A 21,961-nucleotide genomic window follows, 5' to 3' on the forward strand; every position below is an offset into this window, starting at 1 on the left:
ATAGTCTGTTCTACATTCATTTTAAACAAGCTCCAGCATACATAATGTCTCAGAAGGAAAAAAAAAGCACATATTTATTCTGGACCACAGTAAATTATACTCTGACTGAAAACTTAGAGGTGTTCACATTCTGGAGGCTTATATGTTCTGATATCGTACTGCAGAATAGAATAGCAGAAATTAAAAAAGAGTTGCTCAAAGGCAAATATTTACACAAATGTCCTTTTTTTTTTTTTTTTTCAGTAAAACAAACATCTGTATTTAAAGCAAAAACTTTGACTGTGTACTGTATGTATACTGCAGTTACTTTACAATAAAAGACCTTGGAGAAAAAGCTATCAGCTTGTCCTCAGTCACCTCAGGTGAGTTTACTTTTGAGAAATAAATAACGAAACTTCATCAGCTGAAATGATAATTAATGAGGATACCCTAGAATGAAGAAGGAAAACAAACTATTGTTAAAATTAAATACAAAATCCGGATGATTAATGTAATGTTAGAATAGTAACTGAAAAAAATAAATGGCCTGAAGCACAGAACTTTGCCAGTCTTCAGGCAATATTAACTTGCCCACTGAGTACTCATGACATACAAGGTACAGTGGATCACAAATGATACTATTTATACTAAATCCTACAAACAAAGCAGGAAAAAATAGCCAAGATGTCTTGTATAGAGAAGATGAAAAATAGGTGTTTAATGGAATTTATGTGCTTTTCTGGAGAAAAACATAAACAACGTACTTTAACCAGTCACCACGTCACGTGCATTTCTCCACACCACTTCTTTTCTCATCATCTACTAACCTGCCTACTGTGGTATTTGAAAACCTGGAAGTGGCAAGATCCACAGATATACAAAACCTAGGAGCAAGGGGGGCTAGGAAACCTGCAGGGAGTAGTAAGCCTGACAACAAACTAACAAATTGTTGAGGTTTAACATTTCAGAGTGGATTTTGGGCATTAAGCAAACCAATGTATAAGACAAGCTTCTAGGAACGAGCAAAAGGGGCACCCAACAGCGTTTAGCACTTGAAAGGCTGAAGGAAGAGTTGGCATTCAAAGCATGCTGACTCCTGTTGGGATTGGACCCTTTGCAACATGAGTTTATGTTCATGAGAGAAAACTGTAAATTGTAAAGTCAGTCTCCAGCCACTCTTCCCTCCCAGATCCCTGATCCCTTCCTGGCATTTCCACAAATGCCAGAGATCCTTGTAGGATGTCACCAGCTTCTAACAGCTTCAAAGCTTTGCTGCCACCAGCTGCCCACAGATGGGTATGAGTGCCATGCCATCATCTCCTGATTTCCCAGTTCTGCCACTGCCGTCTGACTGTGTTACTGCATGATCTCTGAGATGGACCAGCCTCTTTAGAATACACTATAGTCATCCTTTTCAGCAGAGGAGACAAATTAGGCCTTAAAAAATAAAAATTAAAATTAAAAAAAATCACCATCAACTCATCACTTATTTGAGGACAACTCACAAAGAAGCAACCTCCAGCCAGAGTACAAGAATTCAACAGCAGCTCTCGTCTTCAACTTTCAGCAAACAGTTTCTGTATTATTTATTGTCTAGTAAACAAAGTTTAAATGCTTTTCAGCCTCGGTTGCAAACTTGGTACCCATTTGCAGTCCAACAACAGCAGGGAATAAAGCTGCCATCATATAATGCCTTTTTTCTCCTATGTGCCTGCTTTCCATAGATTTCATTATTTCTCTGGGATCTGCACACATTGTCATATCTGGGGCACAGCAATACTAAGTAAACAGGGAGAAGGGTTGTGAAATTTTTATCATCGTTGCAACAACTGGCTGTGAGGATATACTGTATTCACACTTTTTCCAAAGAAAAAAAGGCAGAGAGCAGGTATCACTCCTCCAGAAAAAAATCTCTACAGTATTCCAGCCTGACAGCTTGAAATTAAGCAGACAGGCACTTCAGATATCTAGACTTTGTGGCATAACAGTTAGCAAATACACCGCAGTAAGCACCTGCACTGGATTAAAACAGCTTTTGTACAGGGCCACATTTGTATGGGATGATACTTAGGAAAACCCAGACAATGCTGGGGTTGTTTGCTATTAAATACATGGAAGGACTGCTCCTGCACTCTGCTGAAGAGCATTCAGCAGCAGAGAACTGCAGAAAAAAGGAGGTGGAGGTCAAGCAGACACTGAGATTCCCAGAATGTTTTCCAGGCATTTGGAGAATGGAGGTTCAGCAGCTTCCAGCGCAACAGGATGGATCCTTCTTCCCTATAACTCCTAATGGCCTTTCCCTCCACGAGCCTCTCGGTCTGCACCCACATGGATGTTGGGCACCCACACCGCTGTTAGTGGCGCAGCTGTTTTACCACAGGTCTCTTCAGAGCCTGTGGGCAAACGCCATCCAGCCCCCAATAATTTGTTATTGTTCATTTTGTTGATTTGTTCTATAACCTCTTTTACCAACATGCTTGATTTGAAGCAGATCCTATGCCACAACCCTTATGGGAAACCTCTGCTGGCTCCTCCACAAAGAATACAGATGCAAGAAATTAGGAGTAGGGCTTAAATTCAAGGCCCCACATAGACTGTTTTTAAAAGCACTGTGTGAAGGGCAGTCTGGAATTTTTAAATTATTTGTGACTGAGTTACTGAAACATTTCAGAATGGAAAACCAGACCAAACAATACCAGAAAAGCGAATGATAATTTACACTGTTCTCCAAAGAAATCTTTTACACTGCTCCTAAAAGAGAAAGGGTATTAAAATAACCTAGCAGGAGAAAGAGGTAAAAGAGCAGACATATTTCAGAAGATTAATAGTGAGCTATCATAAAATTTGATACTAGAGCTGATGTTATTTAATGTATTTATTAATCCACATCAAAAAGAAAGAAGGTTGAACCACCAAATTTATAGGTGACAGAATTACTAAAGGAGGTGATGTCAAATTTCTGAGGAATATAACCAAGTTAAATGTATGCCTAACACTGGTGGTTTAACTTTACCTAATGACATCATATAACCTGATGAGATAATTTCAGCTGAAGAATTGAACTCAAGTTAAAAATAAAAAAAAAAAAAGCTGATCCAGAAAAAAAATAGAGACAAGAGCTATTGAAATCATAAAAATTCTGCAAAGAAAAATAAGACAATGAATTACAGAAAACACTAGGACATTTTAATTTATACAGAAGATGAATGAACATAATCAAGATATTCAAAATAATGAACGGTTTAGGGAAAGCTAATAGGGGCTCTTAATTACTCTCAGAAGGCACTAGTGAGAAATGTTCCACCAACTGGAAAGGCAGCAGAGGTAAAACTGGTAAAAGTGAATTCTTCTGTTGATACCATGCAAAACTCAGTGGTGGAGATCACTGCAAGAACATTATTAATATGAAGAGATTAATAAAACTAATGGAGGAATTAGGCATATGGAAATTTTCCTGTGAAAAAGGTTATCAGAATAGTGCATAGAACAACTACCCGTCATTTCAGACAGAAACACAACACAGTTAAAATTTCTCACAGAACTCAAACAAGAACACTTTGAGACAGAATAAAGTCACTATGAAAACAGGATATAAAACATAAGCTGAAATCTTTGCTGTTTATTAGTTGAGATACTGCATCTTTGTTAAAAGCTGTCAAAGTAGTAGTAGAAAAACAAGAAATCAATGGACAGACTCAAGGAAGTGCTGGTATTGTACACTAGAAAAAATACTCAGAAATAAAGTCCACTTCTTTCTAAAAGGGTTTGCACAGATGTGAACAACAACAATAAAAACTCTCCTGCTTTTTCAACTTCTCCAAACAGTGAAAACAGAACTTCCAAAGCCTTTCTGAACAAAGAGGTCACATAAATGCTTTCCAGCTACAGAGCTGATTTCTTCTAAAAGGAAAAAAAAAAAAAAACACACGCTTTTGGCTAACCATCCACATACCAGAAAAATAAACACTTAATTTTATCATTTTTTTTCTAGTTATGAAGATTGAATTTAAGAGAATAAATGGCATACTTATGGCTGTAACATTATTCACTTACACCAACAGTTATGTCCTAACAGCTATTTTATGTTTCCTTCTCTTGAAGTCTGCCAACACATGCTTTGAAATAGATTAATTTTTATTACATCGTTGTACAGCAGCATGTACGAGAACAAATATTTAAGATCATCAGCTTTCTCAGGGAGGAGGGGAAATCAGAATATCTCCAACATGATTTCAAGCTGTAAATCACCTGAGAACCTTTGCTCTGCCTATAAAAACACAACAGCAATTTTCTTAGAGTTTGCTTACTTGTAATTTACATGACAGAAGAGCTTAGAAATCAGATCCTGCCAGTCAGTGCCCCAAAGTTTGGCAGGAAATTCTTCCCTGTGCTGAGGAATAGAGCTTCCCTTTCACCACAACTCTCAGCTTTGGAGAAGCTGGCACTCCTGAGCTCACAGGTCCCACATAGCCTCAGCCCAGAAATTTCATTCCCTTTTTATTGAATTTACTACTTTTGATTCCTGTTGGGTGGAAAACATTAATGTTGTGCTTTGGGGGAGAAGAAGGGAAAGAATTCACTAACAAGGCTTATTTGGAAACAGAAGTGTGTGGCAGTGCAAAGCATTTTTCTGCAGTACCTGGAAGCACCTGGGAAATGCCCTGTGGTATTATATTAATGCAAAGGGAATTTAAGGAAGTTCCCATGTCGACTGGAGGTGGCACAGCCTGTTTCAGCACGCTTCCAGGACTTTGTTTGAGATTGCTCCCCACCGCAGGGAGATGGATCAAGTTCTTTATTATTAACGGTATTAATATTAATAAATGACAGTAACAGTAATATTAATAATTAATAGTAATAGTACCAACCACCATTATTAAGACTTTTTTTTTGTTGTTTGCCCTAGGAAGGGGCACGGGGACCCATCAGTGCAGGTATCCCGCGTCCCCAGACGAGCCCACCCTGCAGCAGGGCCAGAAAACCCATTTGCTGCATCACAGAGGGTGGATGAAGAATGCAAAAAAGCACTAAATACTACGTTAACAATTACCTCAGAGCATGTGAGATAACAAAGCAAGCCTCGTTAAACCAGTGTAAATTGGGCACTCTCTCTCAGAAAAGTAGTATAAAGAGGCAGCCACCTTCTTCAAGGCTGGTTATTACCATTATTTTCTACCTTTCACACATGGGTGCTACTGACCTTCCTCAGTTCTCAACATGTTGTATTCTTGGCTGCATTTGCAAATGCCTAAATGCCCCGCTGACACAAGGGCACCATTTTGTACAGCACTGTGTCATTGCATCCAGTCCTGGCTTCAAAAGGGCAGAGATCTGCTTGACAGCAAGAGGCTATTACTTAATACTGTCTTCCACGCAGTTATTTTATTTCCAAATTCTTTGTATTCCATCTATGTGGCATCAGTGCTGTTTGCCGAATCCAGTCACAGTGATGTGCTTCCCCCTCCCCATCTTCTCTAATATTATGGAGAAAAACAGAAGTATTGCAATTGGAAATGATTTACATCTTTAAGGGAAAGATCCAAATTATTCATCTGAAATACTATTAGGAAGCCATTCGATTTTTATGAGGAAAACCTCTTTATTCTGAGGGTGATGGAGCATTGGAACAGGCTGCCCAGAGAGGTTGTGGAGTCTCCTTCTCTGGAGATATTGCAGACCTGCCTGGGTGCCATCCTGCACAAGATGCTCCAGGTGATCCTGCTGGGCAGGGGCTGGACCAGATGATCTCTGGAGGTCCCTTCCAGCCTCCACCACTCTGTGACGCTGTGAAACAAAATGTTTCAATCCCATTCACACTTCTGTTTTTCCATACTGTTATTACAAATGTTACTTTCAATAAACATTTAAAAAAAGCTCAGCCACCATTTAACTGGTATAAAGAGAGATCTAAATCTGTAAAACAACAGTGATAACTAAATGCTGCAAATTATATATAGGTTATACTGGAGGTAATTTAGCATATCTAAGCACTCTTCCAATTTCCTCCTTGAGTGCAGGAAGAATTGTACATTGAGAAGGGGAGGGAGAAGGAAGATAAAGACGGTGGAAGTCAAAAGCCTTTCAAAGTACCAGCAGAATGTAACCTGGCAAAAATTGCTGACTTTATAATCTCATGCCAGGCTCATAAGACAGGTATGATGACTGGATGGTCTCAGCATCTCCAAAGGAAAGGAATAACTCTGCATATCAAGGTAGCAGAAGTGTGTTGGAGTGCTAACCTCTCTCTATAAATGATGGAGAAAGCAAAGCAGGATATTAGTAGAGCATAACAGCAACAGTATTTCTGTTGTTTAGTTTCGTCTTTGAGGAAACACATGCTTTTTGACTCCAGGGAAGCCATTACAGACCTTGTCCTTGTAAACAACCTCATTAAAAAATAAAATAAAAAATTAAAAAAAAAAAAGGATATTGAAATAAGAACGTGGAGCTTTACTCTTCTCTGATCCTACTGATTTTAGGCTCTTTCATTTATCTTTTATTACCTTTGAAAAATATAATATTGCATTTTCTGAATGTTCTTCATTAATATTTTCTGAATATATCTTCTAAACGATCAGATTGTGGAAACTAACCCCTCCAACCCTCTTAAGGTTCCTGGGAAACTGACAGGGGGTACGGAAACCAACCTGGATGTCCAAATCCTGGTACTGTCTTTGGGGACTATTTTGATCAAAAATAATCATCACATGCTTCCAAATGAAAGTACACATTGTTATCATAATCCATTAGTGGCGACAAGGAGAGCAAACGTGTGGTAAATCTCATGATCTCTAAATCACCCTTTTAAATGAAAACAAAACAAAACAAAACAACAACAAAAACATGTTACAGTGGGCAGCACACAACAGTGTAGGTGAAGCTCACTGATGTCAGTGGTCCCAAGGGTTCATCACGAAGTTTTCTGAGCTTCTTTGTGCAAATGAGAGAATAAATTTAAGTTTGGACACTTTTTCTTTAAGTTTACAGAGAACAAAAATGGTCATGATCAATCCCCTCTTCAGTTTTAAAAATGGTAAATATAATGCACTTCTCTCTACTCTTTCAGCACTCTCTTAGTTTGCCATGAATTTTGGAAAAGAAATGTCATTAGAACAGGAAGATCTTATAATTCTCTTACCAGTCTAAGCATCACTTCCAAGTATTCCCCCAAGTCAGTCATTAAAAATGCATCATGTTTCCTTTTAAACTGTTATTTTTTTCTGTTTTACATAGCTGAGAACATTTTTAAAGGATGTCCAATATCAGATAGATTTTAAACATTTTGTTGTATTTCCCTCCTCATGCACTACAGATACATTGTCTCCCTGGCATTGTCTTCTTTGCTGTTCAAGTTCTGGAATTTCTTATTCCCATTATGCCTTTTAGCTGATGAATTTGTCCCCTTTTTGCTCTCCTTACTTCTTTCCATAAAAAGGTCCTAATAGATTTTCTAATCTTTTTTTTTTTTTTTTTTTTTTTTTTCCAGTTAAAGTTTGTTTTAACTTCGGATCTTCAAGAAGTCTCATGAAATTACACAGACTGGATGTTTCTGTTGTTTTTTTTTTTTTTTTTCACCCAAACAATCTGTGAACAAAGATCACTTAGGTTTTCTGAACTTCAATCTGCTTTGTGAATTTGTGGGGCAAAAATAATCCCTTGTGCACTGAATTGTATTCAGTTGGCCATAAATTCCAAGCTGCTGTGTGCTTATTATCTTAGACACTTGATTTACCCAAATCATAGCTATATTTTTAAAATGCTCTTTGAATACAAAGCTCTACGGACAATTTGCTCTCAAATTCTTCAGTCGTTGTGCTCACCTATATAGGTGAAACACATTGGAGTTTTTCTTTATTTTCTGCCTTCCCTGTATGTTTTCTCCTGATGCACTCATCCCACATTTTCTTAAAGTGTTACTGCATGGTCCTGCTCCTTATCAAATAGTAATTTTCTAGAACTATTAATATGTCTCACAAATGACATCATTCACAGGCTTAATCCCCTCGGGATTTGGCACTATGCTTAGCCAATGCATAGGATGTAGGTAGGAGAAGATATATTTAAAGAAAGAAAAAGAGAAAGATCTTTCTTTCTCCTCTCCATTTCAGGACACATGTACAGACTTCTGAATGCTAACAATCTGAAACCATACTCTTAATGTCTCACTATTAAAATCAGAATAGACAAAAAAAAAAAAAAAAAGCTCTGTAAAACATTCTTATGCATATGAGGTACTTCCAGTAACACCTGTTAATGATCTGGAAGTGCAATATTAAAACTTTTTCCTTTCCCAACAAAGTCTAGGGAAAATAAATATTCCAATGTCTCAATTAAGGAGGGGTTGGTGTGGGTTGGTAGGAAAAAAAAAATATCACTTTCTTAAGAGTAGATTATGAACATTGTACAGGTAGGAAAATTAATTTAAAAAGCCAATGCAGTTGATTAAAAAACAACTAACCAACAATAAGAACAAACCAACCAACCAACAACAAAACCACAATCAGAAACCAAAGCTAAACATCTAGGGTTCAATAATTACTTTCTACCTTTTAGAAGTGTTCTGTTTTGGTTACCTGGAAAAATATTTGACTATGTGCTACGTATCATATCTTCTAAAATGTGGCACCTTTCCTTGCATTATAATGCTTTTGTAACATTATACCATTTGTTGTAAGAAATGGTATTTCTTCAGACTGGACCTGCTGGAGAGGAGCTCTGAGGAGAAGGACCTGGTGGACGACAGGTTGGCCATGAGCCAGCAGTGTGCCCTGGTGGCCAAGAAGGCCAAAGGGATCCTGGGGTGCATTAAAAGGAGCGTGGCCAGCAGGGCAGGGGAGGTGATCCTCCCCCTCTACTCTGCTCTGCTCAGGCCTCACCTGGAGTACTGTGTCCAGTTCTGGGCTCCCCACTACAAAAAAGACAGGGATCTCCTGGAAAGAGTCCAGCAGAGAGCCACAAAGATGATACGGGGCCTGGAGCATTTTCCCTATGAGGAAAGGCTGAGAGACCTGGGTCTGTTCAGCCTGGAGAAAAGAAGACTGAGGGGGGATCTTATCAATGTTTACAAATACCTTAAGTGTGGGAGACAAGGGGATTTGGCCAACCTCTTTTCAGTGGTTTGCAGGGACAGGACACGGGGCAATGGTCACAAAATGGATCACAGGCAGTTCCACACCAACACGTGAAAGAACTTCTTCACGGTGAAGGTGACGGAGCACTGGGACAGGCTGCCCAGGGAGGTTGTGGAGTCTCCTTCTCTGGAGATATTCAAGGCCCATCTGGACACCCACCTGGGCAGCCTGCTATAAGGAACCTGCTTTGGCAGGGGGGCTGGACCCGATGATCTTTCGAGGTCCCTTCCAACCCCTTCAATTCTGTGAATTCTGTGGACAGGTTATGCCTCTCTGAAACAACATTTGAGATCCTTTTCAAAATACCAATTTGGAGATAGCAATTTGGAAAGTCCAAAATACTCTACAACTTCCACCAGGCTCCCAGGAATGGATCGCACTGTTCTTTAACTAAATCAACAGACACTGTCTCACACAGCTTGATTACTAGCAAAGAGGTTTATCACTGACATTTTTGTGAAGGCTTCAGCAATAAGAAGTGCTGCCCTTGAATCCACTGGCTTGGAACCCACCCTGCATGACCAAGATTTGTGAGTAACGTGAGTGCACTAACATTTGCAGGTATGTTGTTATTCTGTGGGAAATTGTCTGAGGCTTTGGGGGACTATGGTCCATGAATAAACAGTCCCTGAAGTCTGACTAGCATCAGATGAAAATACAGCACTTGTCCAGCCAGACCTTTCAAAAACAATCAGTCTTAAAGACAAGGAGCTTCCAGCGGTCTCTTCATGGATGTAAGCTCCCAACTCCTGCAATAGGATGCCTCCAAAACAGTGGCATTTCATACCTTAAAGTGGCCTCATTTGCTTGGTGTCTTCTGTTTCTTTCCTCAAGCACCAGTAATTACATTCCTGGTCAGATTATTTTGAAAAGCACCTGTAGTCTTGTTTGAATACAGCTGTTTATAAGTCACTGCAGCTCTTCTCCATGGTCTTGCAGGTATTAGTTTAGAAAGCAAACCAACAAAAGGACAGTATGCAGCTGTCATCTGAACACTTTTAGTTCGTTTTCAAATAAAGAGACAACATTCCACTGGGGAAAAGGAAAACTTCAGCACTTGCAGAAAACGCCATTTCCATGTTTATGCACCAAGACTTCAAAATTCAGCATAAAACTTCAAAAAAACTCATGGTGCTAGAGAACACATTTTCTTCTGAATCAATATATCCTGAAGAAGATGGGTGAGAAAGATTACACAGGATAACAAATGTTTTTAAAATTTATGTAGTAACAAACTGGCTCTTGGGCTATAATATTATGTAATGTAATTTTTGATAATGCAGCTTTAAGCTTTCCCTGAACAGACTACAAAATCTTACTTTTTAATAGACTGTCCAGAAACCACAACTATTGCTATGCAAACCATTCCTCTATCAAAATGCATGGGAGTACACTATACCTCAGAAAACAGCTGAGTAAACTGTTTCTTGATCTTCACTATATGCTACATATTGATCTAAAATATTCATTCAGCATTTGTTTTTTGAGAGTGGAAAGGAGAGCAGACCAGGCATTTCACAGAATAGGCAAGAAGATGTTTTGGTGCACCCACACATATACACATATATTGAATTCCCTGAAAAGTTAAAAAAAAATAAATCCAATCAGAAATCAGCGTCTTACTCAGCAGCAAAGAAGGTATTCTGAAGTACCCCTACCTTTTCTATCCCTACTGATACTTAAAATTTCAACCAAAGAGTAATTAAAGACCAATAGACCTGTTCCATACTTAAATTTAAATTATAGCTAATACGATATATTAAGGAGATATCAACGTATGGCTGTGTATGCTGGAGGTAGGAGGAACTGCAACATTTTTTAGTGTAAAATATAAAAAAAAGCACATCTACTGAGCAATTGATCTTAAATATTTCTGATTGCAAGAAAGCTTCAGATTAGCACCAGTGTTTTGACTTTTTCACACTGTTAAAGAAAAACAGAAAGCAATACTTTTTTGACAGAATGCTTTTTTCTCAGACCTCTGTGTTACTTAGATGCCATTAGGTATCTGTTACATTACATAAATGAGTGGTGTCCATTTTGCTTTTCTAAACTTGTTGGCCTTCAGAACAAAAACAGTTTGCTAACATAAAACCTATTTTTGCCATCCCAGACTTTGTTACTTTAGCACTCAAGCAGACTAACAAAAGATAAAAAGGGAAAGGAAATAGGAGAAAAAGAAAGAGGAAAGAAACAATACATAAATATTTATTACCCATTTTTCTTATATGCTTTTTGAAATGTATGAAAATAATCCACATATGTTCTTCAGCTCAATTACTTACAAATAACCTATCTGTAGAATCAAGTAAGTCTGTCAGTTGTGCAAGTTTATTTTTCCATGTGCTATCTCGAGATAAGCAAGTCTGTAATATTAGATTTCCACTGACATAATTGTGCATGAATTCTGATCTGATTTAGTATTACATGGTGCAAAAGGTGACACATTTTCTTTACTACAACCCATTAGAAAAGGAAAGGAATTGCCAGCTTGTGAAATCTGAGGAGTTTGATTGAAAGACTGTGGGACTTTGAGGTCAACTCGGTGGAAAAGTAACTTGCTCAACTACCCCAGGCATTAAGCACTGTGACAAGCAAACCAAATACCCAGTGTAGTTACTCAGTTAGACAATCAATAAAAAACATTGCATTATCAGACTGCTACAGCTGTATTTTAACCTATCGTATTACCTCATCTATTCCCAAACCAGTCAAACACACATATGCTGATCACACAGATAACACAGATACCACCCCAGTCCTTAAGCCACACTTAATACTAAGCAAGAGTGGTAATAGAACTGTTTATTGCTTTTCCATATGCCATAAATTCTAATTTTCTGTTCTATCTAGATGGTGCACCAAAGGCTGCACATCCAAAGTGCTACTGAGGTGGTGAAGCTGTCTTCCAAAACCAACACCTATGAGATTTGAGGTTAGCTCTGCACGCGCCCTCGTGGATGCTCAGCCAGCCCCTGCTCCCCCTGGGCTCCTCCTTACCGCATCCCTGCCCACCTGGTGCCAATCCATTCCCTAGGTTGTCTCTATCTTTGGTTTTTTTTTTTTTTTTTTTTTTTTTTTTTTTTTGCCTCTGCATCCCCATCTCCTGCCTGTTCCACCTCCTGCAGGCTCTTCCAGTCAGTGCTGCTCCCACCAGGTTCACAGGTGGTGTCCATGCCTGCAGCATGGGACTCAGCAGAAAAGCCAGGGAACCCGAAGGAAATGCAGTCCAGACCTGGCAGGAGCCCACACTGAGCAGGAGAAGCCGTGGTGGGTCCCAGCCCCACCTGAAGGATGCAGGCTCATTCCCTCTATGGGAATGCACGAGGCAATTCACAAATGGAGCAAATCTGCAGATTTCTGCTGAGTGCTGGCAAACTGCTGCCTCTTCCCCAGCTCAGACCTCCCACCACAAACAGGGATACAGTTTTGCAGAAATTAGGAAAGCCTCATCCTTCACATTACAGCCACCTGTCTGCCTGGCTATTTTCAAGTCTCTGCTAGCTATGGTACAGGAAGGTAGATAGTAACAGAATTTTTTCCAGAAAATTTTACAGAATAGTAACTGTATTTTTTCCACACTGAAAAGCAATATATTCTTCCCTTCACTTGTAAGTTGAAATCTAGAATGCTGATTTACTGGAAAGTTCATGTGTTTAAATAATTGGCCTGTAAACTTCATCATTCTGGAGCATGAACATTAGAAAATGTGGTGCATTTCATATACCAGTTCCCAAAAGACACCAAAATCAAGAAGCTACAAAAACAAATCAGCAAAGATGGAACTGCTATCCCAGCAGAAACTAGGAAGGGATTCAGGGTGGAGGAACAGGAAGAAACCTTTTTCTGCCGTGGAGAATCTGCAGAAGTATTCAAATATAATTTGAACTCTCCAAAAGCAAGTATACTGCAGGGCAGTGTAGCAGAAGGTACCTGGTAGCAAAAAGCCCGTAGCAAAGTCTCTAGATATCTGAAGTCTCTGTCACTTAGGAGCTGAATGTCCACAAACATCTGCTGGGATGGATGCAAAAAGTTACCCCTTTCTGAATGGAAGCATATCTGAATTTTTCTGAAGTTGATGATCACAGCAGTTCATTTAGATTGCGCACTAAACTGCCACACCTTTGCATCTTTTACAGTAGTGATCAGTAAATGCATAAGATTGATATCTACAAAACTAAAAAGAAGTAGAACAAAGGCAATTATATGTAGTATTTGTCCACAAGCTTTATGTACACCCAATTTAGCTGTTTATGAGCTGCAAATGAAACCTGAGTGGCAGCAGACACTGCTCTCTGCCACAGTGCACTCTGTCTTTGTGGATGCTGCTGCACATCGCCGATGCTGATTCCACACCACGTTCATCTGGGAGCAGCTTTTGCACTTAAATTCTTTGGGGCAAGGGTGCCTGCCTCATTTTGTCAGGATTACATTTTCTGGATGGCCTGTCCTGCAAATTCTTCACTGATCCACACATTAGCATTAACTAACCAATGCAAAATCTACTGACACATTGATATGTCAAGCTGCACACAAAATATATACATGCTGTTTGCAAGAAACTGCAATTTATTTTCCCTTATTCCTGTATCTGTCTGCATAAAGCACAGCAATACCTGATCAACTGTCCAGTGAAATGCTTGTAGTTCACATTGCACTTTTTCTTACAAGCATTTCAGTTAAGCAAAAAGCACCTACATAGTTTTAAAGAAAGACTTTCAGTTGTGCTGTGCTGCTGGCCTCAGCAGCAAACCTCAGCTGAAAAACAAGACCATGACTTGCTGCAGAGAGCCACATTACTGGGCATCGTCCTCACCCACATCATCTTCTGCCACTCCTTCATTCACATTCATGTGCACATTCACATTTCACACCTCACCACATTCATGTACTGGGTCCAAGCAGCAATCACTCAACCTCACGCTAGTACGTCTGAAACCACCTCACTCTTCTACCCGACTTCCAAAGTTGTGCCTTATCCATTGCCACCTCTGCTTTCTGTGCAACTTGAATGAAAACCTGTTCTGTATCATGGGTTCTACATTTTGCTGTAGGACAAGACCAAAAAACATGTCTAAAACAGGTGTTTTGGGCTGCTCTTTGGAAGGATAAAATGGGAAGTTACAAATAAACCTAAAGAAATATTTGTGTGGCTGACAAATACTCATGTTAGGGGATAGAGGGGCTTGCTTACTTTTGCAAGCAGTATGTGACAGTGGCTTAAACAGAACCCGGATCTCATGAGTCTGTGTGCAACTACATCTAGAAAGAAAATCTAGAAGATATGTTAGAGAATGGGAAATAGTTCATTCTCCCTGCTTCTGAAGCCACATAACAAATGAACGCCCTTGGAAGTGAGAAGCCAAGTGACCTGCATACATGTGAAGGTTTCAGTGAGAACCCAGCAATAAAAGCTTTTGCTCTTTTCCTTTAACACTTATCATTCGTCTCCCCTGAGTCACTGAGAAGACCACACAGATGCTTTTACTACACATCATTTTATACTGCCACTTTTTGAGGAGCTTGGTAAAATATTTGGTAAAAACAGACCTTTGCTTAATCTCAAACAATGTCATTTAGCTTGGTTATGCTGAGAAGTAATACTACGGGTAGAGGGAAAATGTAGGGCAAAATTATGTCATATTCAGAAACAGCTAACATAATTAAGACATATTCTTCATTTAATTTAATAATTTATTGAATTATACTTGGATTACTTAATAAATGAAGAACATTACCCACACTACATTATTCACAGGTGAAAAAAATCATATACATGGAGGAGTGTAATTTGTTCAACAGTTTATAGACCCACAGTCCTCCAGAGACAACCTCACACACCTTTAAAGTGCCAGACTTTAAAGATAAATGTCACTAACGATCTTACTAATATTAGTGTGATACTGATCTCACTAATATTTGTTTTATTACACTGATTTTGACTGCACTGGGGTAAAGAAGCCTGATCCTGCAAGGTCAAAATCTCTCAGTTATCTGTTCTCAAAGGTGCCTGCTTTGACCAGAGAGCCCCTTTGGTGCCCTAGTCCTGAGTGGGATGAAATTATGAAACTGAAAGTTAAGGAAGTGACTGTGCAAAATGCCCACGTGATGCAAGTTCCATCCAGGCAGAATTAGCTCCACGACTGAGACTGGGATGATCAGAAAAGAGCATCAGCTGATGTTTCAGTTCCTGGGCTGAAGCAGTCTGCCCCTTCACCCCTCCTAGTAGGTACGTAAACCTCATGACCCTTATGACTACCCCTCTGTGAATAACTAAACTGAGGTGAAACCAACTGCTTGACTTCTGTAGCTACTTATTCCAGAGTACTTTGTTGTAGGTTTGTTTCATAAGTAGTGATAACCTAGCTAAGTTTTTAGGGGACAACAGTTTCATGTGCAGCAAGCTGTTTAAATTTTATTATTTACAGCTGATATTTAAATGTTAGTGAATGTAGCTTTCTAATGGTGGAATCAAGCTACAGCTGAACTTGTGTGCCTATTAGTAACATTTTGGAACGTCCTCCTTTTACTCCACTGACTGACTATTTCTTTCTTGTTTTCCCACCATTTGTTTTATAGGAATCAACTTCCACTACAATAGATTACAAGCTTCTCTTTTATAGAATATATATGTATACACTGTATTGGGTTTACCTTTTCTCCTCCTCATGATGTACTCTTGGAAAAAAAAAAGGCAGGACAGGCTACTGAGACAGGTTATAAACTTGGCTTGGCCTGAAAACAAAGTTGGTACCTTCTGGCAAAGATGATTAAAAGCTTTAAAATGTTTTAATTTGATTCAACTATCCTTTATTATAAGAGCTTTTAGTTATCTTGAAACATACTAATATCGAATGAGAACTGAATAGATTTTGTTCTTTGCAAGAACAAAGCCTGGAGAGAGAATTATCAAAGAGTACAAATGATTGGAATATTTTGTATTACTAAAATATTGTTACTGTTAATAAAAAAATTAAAATAGAATAGTGCTCATACTGTGTGTCTTCTTCCTCTTCAGTCTGTGACAGTAGCGTTACTCACTGGCCCAATTCTGTGACATGCTGAGTGCTTCCCACAAAATGCTGAGCTGAAATTCTCTGCAAATATCTGAAAACTATGTGGGACTTGTTCAAAGAATAAAGCTATGTGAAAAGTGTACCTGGACTTTTTAAATGACAAACTAAAATCTTTATTACATGTGTAGATTATGCATATTGACCACTACATTATCATTACATAACTGTGCAAAGACGCTTTTGATAGCTTGTTGATAACTTGACTTCATGTAATTTAACTGACCCTTATTTGCTAAGATAGTGTGTGAGCCAGTGTTTGGAAGGAAGCCAAAAAATGAAGAGAGAGAGAAATCAGATTAAACTGTAAATCTTTGGTTGGCATAGATTTAGCAAGCAGTATAGAACATATGGGATGCAGAATCCAGTGCTATTTCTTTGAAAAACTAGTATTAAACTAAGGACAAATGTCTGAGCCAAACTCATCTCAGTTCTTAAATAGGTAACATGGAAAAGAAACAAAATTAGAAAAAAAAGTAACGAACTGTTAAACATTGCTTTGCAATTGATACAGCAAGAAGTGTACTTGCCATTTTTTTATTAGTCATATTGTAACTGAAGATGAAAGTTTATATTCTCTAGTTTAAAAAAAACACCCTGTGACCTTAAATTGACACTCCTGTCTACTTTAATTGCAGCAGAGGGTAAAATGAAATAAAATAAAATAAAATAAAATAAAATAAAATAAAATAAAATAAAATAAAATAAAATAAAATAAAATAAAATAAAATAAAATAAAATAAAATAAAATAAAATAAAATAAAATAAAAATCCAGAATATTAGAGGCAAATGTGTTGTGTATATCTACCTTGTCAAACTCCTCTCAGTAATGCACACACCACTTTTGATAAAATGCCCTACTTTAACTAATTACATGCACTTGAGTCCTTATCATCCTCAACTTATTACCTCTGTAGCCCTGCGATGTGGGGGTGTTGGGCCACAGCCCTCCATCACGCATCTCACAACCTACATCAGCGCGCGCCCACACGGACCTCATCAAGTAGCCCAGGAGTTGCCCTTTCCCTGCAAGTAAGTGACTAATATCTAAGCTGGCTCTAAAGAAAGACACTTTTCATAATCGCCCAACAATCTGCTAAATGAAAACATATGGATAGGCTTAGGTAGAGCCTGCCAGGGGTCTTTGCTGAATGGAAAACAGGTGCTCCAGTTCTGTGCCATGTAATACCCCATTTACCGTTAAGTCCAAAGGTTACAGGACTAATAGCTGCCTTGTGGTAATCACAGAGAGCAAAGACACCAGCCATGGTCAAACATCTGGGACATATTTTACATACTTGCAACATATGCTTCAGTTTCAATTAAAGCGAGGCTTTGGCACATTTATTAATCTTTTTACTTTTATCACATAAGAAGACCCATTTACCTGACTTTTCTATTTTACCATATGAGAAAACAGAGAAATAATAAAAGCCAGAGGTCACTACCAGCTGGTGTTAAAAATGTGTCTATGTTTTCTCACAAAACTTCATTTTGCACACAGCTTTAGGAAAACACATATGTGAATTAGAATAATATGAAACTGCACCCCTTTCTTTTTGACAAAAGGATGTAACAGGACCCGAAGTAGTAAACAGAGTATGTCCGAGTGCACCACAAAGGAAAAAACACCCTACTGCACTTCCAACAACAAAAAGTTCAGTCCTAGAGAAGGACTTATGTTTTACAGTTCAGCACAGTGCCTAATAATGCCTGCTTTGAGGGCTATTGAATATACATGGTAGCCCACATATTTTTAAGAAGCGTAATTTTCTTTTCAGTTCAAACAGCATATTCAATTAGGAAAATTTAAAATGTTTGCAGTAATGGAAGCAGCTTTGAAATTATACAGATAATCCTAAGCACCTTCTATACAGAAAGACAGCTCTTAAATATTCAATAGAGAGGCTCACTTAATGCACGTGGCAATGTTAGTTCTTATTTTTATTTGATATTGGTAACTATATCTAGAAAAATATATGAATTCTATTGTCAATTTGAGAAAGCTAAGTATTAGATCACAGCATTGAAACCTAGAGTGATATTTCTAACTGGGTGCATCTGCCTGGCATCTCTTAACAGCCACGGAACTGGGTAAGGGGTACCAGGGAGGGGGAGCTTGCCTCCCACCTTCATCTTCCCTTTTTAAGGAGTTTGTTTAGCAATCTCCAAAAACAACTATGTTGTAACTACAGTGTCTGACTTAAACTACAAGCAGCCAAGCATTTAACTTCGTGAACTAATCACAGTTATTTAAAATATCCAGGAGCACACATACTACTGGGATGATACTTTTGCACCAGTTCTAATAATAAAGCAGGAACAAACAGGAGAAAAGGGCCTCAAATGGATGGCAGATCACTGTTTATCAGAAGAGAAATGATGATTCAAAGCCAGCATGTTGAGTTAAAATACAAGCTCTTCACAGCTACATGGCTGACCTTTGCAATAAATCATATATTTTATTGCCAGAAGTGCATGCTCATATCATTTAGTGTTAAAAACCATCACCTATGTGTTTTGTAAAAGAAGGTTTTGTTACTACAGTGTTTGCCAATTCTGAAATGATGTAGCTAACGATTTAAGTGATGTATAGAAGAATTTCACATAATATCTTTCTGTCAATTGTAAAATGTTTGAGCTGGCAACAGAATGAGGAAAATACTCCTTTTTTTTATCATCTCTCAGATCTTAGGTGTTAGCTAGCAGAAAAATAATCATTCAGGGGATTAACTAATCACAGTGAATTTTCTGACATTTCAAATGCTACTGCCAGCATATGAATTCTTACAGCGGTATATAACTGTACATCTCAACTAGAAGCAAAGGTCAAGGGCATAAATTAAGATACACTGTTTTTCTCCTCACAAAAAAAAAAAAAAAAAAAAAAAAAAGGAAAAAAAAGAAAAAAATCGCTGCATTATTACAACAGAAGTGTGTGAAGGTCAAAATCATCTGTATTTTTTTAGCTTTTCTTTTTCCTTTTCTTACACAAATACCATCTCACTGGTATCAAAATACCAGAAACAACAGGACTATCTGCACTGTACTTGTCTCACCAGAAAGGTGTCCTGCCAGTGCTAGCCATTGCTTCAGTGGTGCAAGGTCATTCTAATTTCTTTTCTCCGGTTTTTCCTTCTCCCTGGGGGACAACCAATCCAAGCAGTCCCATAGCTTGGCTCAATAAGATGTGGAAACGAGCTGTTATTTACTGTGGTTGCAATCCTCAACCCAACCAGCAGCCTACAAAGTGAACCAGTTTTCTCCAATAGCCGAATAATCTGCAATAGTTTCCTGCCTTGCTGGGCCACTACGCCAACTTCAAATCAAATGGATGCCTATGAGAATTGTGATTATTTAAATGTCATACAGAGTGCAAAACATTTCAGCCATTCTTCTACCAAGTAATTCTTTGAAAATTATAGATGTCAATATCCCGTCTTTAACCAGTATGGAGTTGCTATTTTTACACCATTTTCCTTCTAAAGTGCAGCCCTATTTGTAATACTCAAGACAGGACAAATTTTTGTCCTTCAAAAACAGTTGTCACTGCAGTTATCTTCACAAGAGCTATCAAGTTCCAGACAAGCTGAATTATTTTTGTTCCTGGCAGAAAAAAAATATTTGACCCAGCTCTGGACCAAGAAAGGAAAAAAAAAAAAAGCAGGATTTATAGTCCTCTATCCTTTCCTGCAACACACAGTAGCATTGTTAGGATGATAAACAGCTCTGTCCAATTTTCTGGACTAAAACACTTCAACTCCTTTTTTAACTGTCTGTAAAAACAGTGTCATGTCTAAATTCTCCCATCCCCAGGTACCCAAGTGCTAGGAAAGATAATTACCTTGTCATCTCTGTCATCCTCTTCTTCCTCGTCCTCTAGCATGTCCTCCACTACCTGCAGACAGAAACAGTAGTAGTTGTCATGATTTAAAAAGGAAGAGTTTTGTTCTGTCAATTCTAAACCTTTTGTAGATGAAAACTTTATTAACATTTGAAATAAATGCACAGAAGGAAAATGTACAACCAGGAAAAAACTCTTGATCTAGAGATTCAAATTTTGGAAAGTGTTATAGCTGTAATTGACCTACATTAGGGAATTATATACTGAAAACCCTTCCTGTACAAAATGCTTGCTTGACAATTTAAGTATTTAAAAGGTAGTTCAAAATTCAATGTGTGATAGTTTTAACTAAAGGAATCCTTTGTCAGCTCCACTGGTGGCTATACAGAACACACACACTCTTGCTTTAAATTTACTGTTACCTAGAGAAACTTGTAACATTTTAAATAAAATTTATAGCATACATCGAGATATTTTTGAAGAATAAAAAGCTGGGAATAAATTCATATTAGCTTGTCTCTTATGATCTACAACAGTGACACATACCATATGCTCTATTAGCATTAGCACTATGTTTCTAATAGTGATTTTATACAATCTGTGCATCTAACTTTCCTCACATTCATTGCTGACTGTAGCTGCCACATGTACACATGTATTTTTCCATTTAAATATTTTTTGGTCTAACACTATGAAATATATACGTTCATTCAATTAATTTTACAAATATTAATGATTTATTAATCACAGAATGAGCATTAAATGAACCACTATTAAATCCAGTTTACAGAGCAATGAAATGACTTTCTGAACATGGGCTGTGGCTGAATCTGTCTCAAAACCCAACCCATTCTATGATTCTATGATATGAAGTCACAAATCCCTCTCTCATAACACTGTGATTAACTCTTCAGCCTACCTGATGGGAGAAAATTCTCTGTTGACAGAATGGAAATAAACTGGTACCCACTTATATGAGGAAAGATGTGGCAACTTATATCGTTATTTATAAGTAAATACTTATTGTAATGTAAGAGCAGCCATAACGAAGCTCAGCAAAGATCCACCTAGCCCAGTGTCATATAGATGCCTAACAAAAACCATGTATTATGCATTACAAAACACGCAGAAAAAAAGGTCAAGAGAAGGAAAAAAACACATTAGTATGAAACATTAGTACTTTGGCCTATGTTATGGAGTTGCCACCATATGAAGCGATAGTTTACTTTGTTATATAGCTGAAGTCACAAATGGCTTAAGTGTACTTGTCATTTAGGATAACACATTCAAATTATAACCTCAGCATTAGTCACCAAACACAGCTGCAACAAACATTAGTCCCCAAACACATCTGCTTGAAATCCATGTCTAAGAACTGAAGGACTTTAACGTGATTCAAGGGCGAAATTCAGGAATGGGTTAGCTCAAACATCAAGAAGATCCCAGTTAATAATGCTCCAATGGCCTAGGCAAAATGTAAACAACACATAACATTGATATAACATGCACCCACAGCAAAGTACTCTGCCTACATCAGCTGCACAGGTCATATTTCCAATTCCAGATGCTCATCCTTGTTTGAATCCATTTCCAAACCACTTCTAATAACATCTGTGGGATTTTGGAGGAGCCCCCAGTTATATCTACTGGTTACTGTGTTCTGGAGCTTAGAATCAAAAGCAGTACTAGAAACACAGAGACAAGTAAAGAGTAAGCATGTCCAATGGCACATGTAAGTAATATAACCTGCGTAACTAATGAACAACCCCTCTTCTATTTTTTTTTTTTTTTTCTGCAAAGCAGAGCAGTTTCAACAGGAAGGGCCTAACCGGCTGGATTATCTGCAGCCTCTGACCTGAGGCCAGCCTTCACAGAAAGGCAGAGGCAGATGAGAACACACAAAGGCCAGAGGAACCACACCTCGGCTTCAGAC

General features: G+C 38.2%; 1 protein-coding gene across 11 annotated transcripts in view; it reads right to left on the reverse strand.

The window, feature by feature from the left end:
• MCTP1 (multiple C2 and transmembrane domain containing 1) overlaps positions 1-21,961 on the reverse strand; it is a gene marked incomplete at both ends in the record, with an annotated part of 313,509 nt that overhangs the window by 19,882 nt on the left and 271,666 nt on the right. For 8 of the 11 annotated variants that reach the window (XM_084504204.1, XM_084504202.1, XM_084504200.1 and 5 more), the window contains 2 exons: positions 13,044-13,124; positions 20,029-20,082. In XM_084504204.1, the coding sequence (XP_084360330.1) occupies positions 13,044-13,124; positions 20,029-20,082 (135 nt within the window). The remainder of the gene's footprint in view (positions 1-13,043; positions 13,125-20,028; positions 20,083-21,961) is intronic. The other 3 variants (XM_084504196.1, XM_084504205.1, XM_084504201.1) reach the window with 2 other exon arrangements.

The sequence above is a fragment of the Aythya ferina genome (genome assembly GCF_964211825.1).
Source record: "Aythya ferina genome assembly, chromosome: Z".
Lineage (NCBI taxonomy): Eukaryota > Metazoa > Chordata > Aves > Anseriformes > Anatidae > Aythya > Aythya ferina.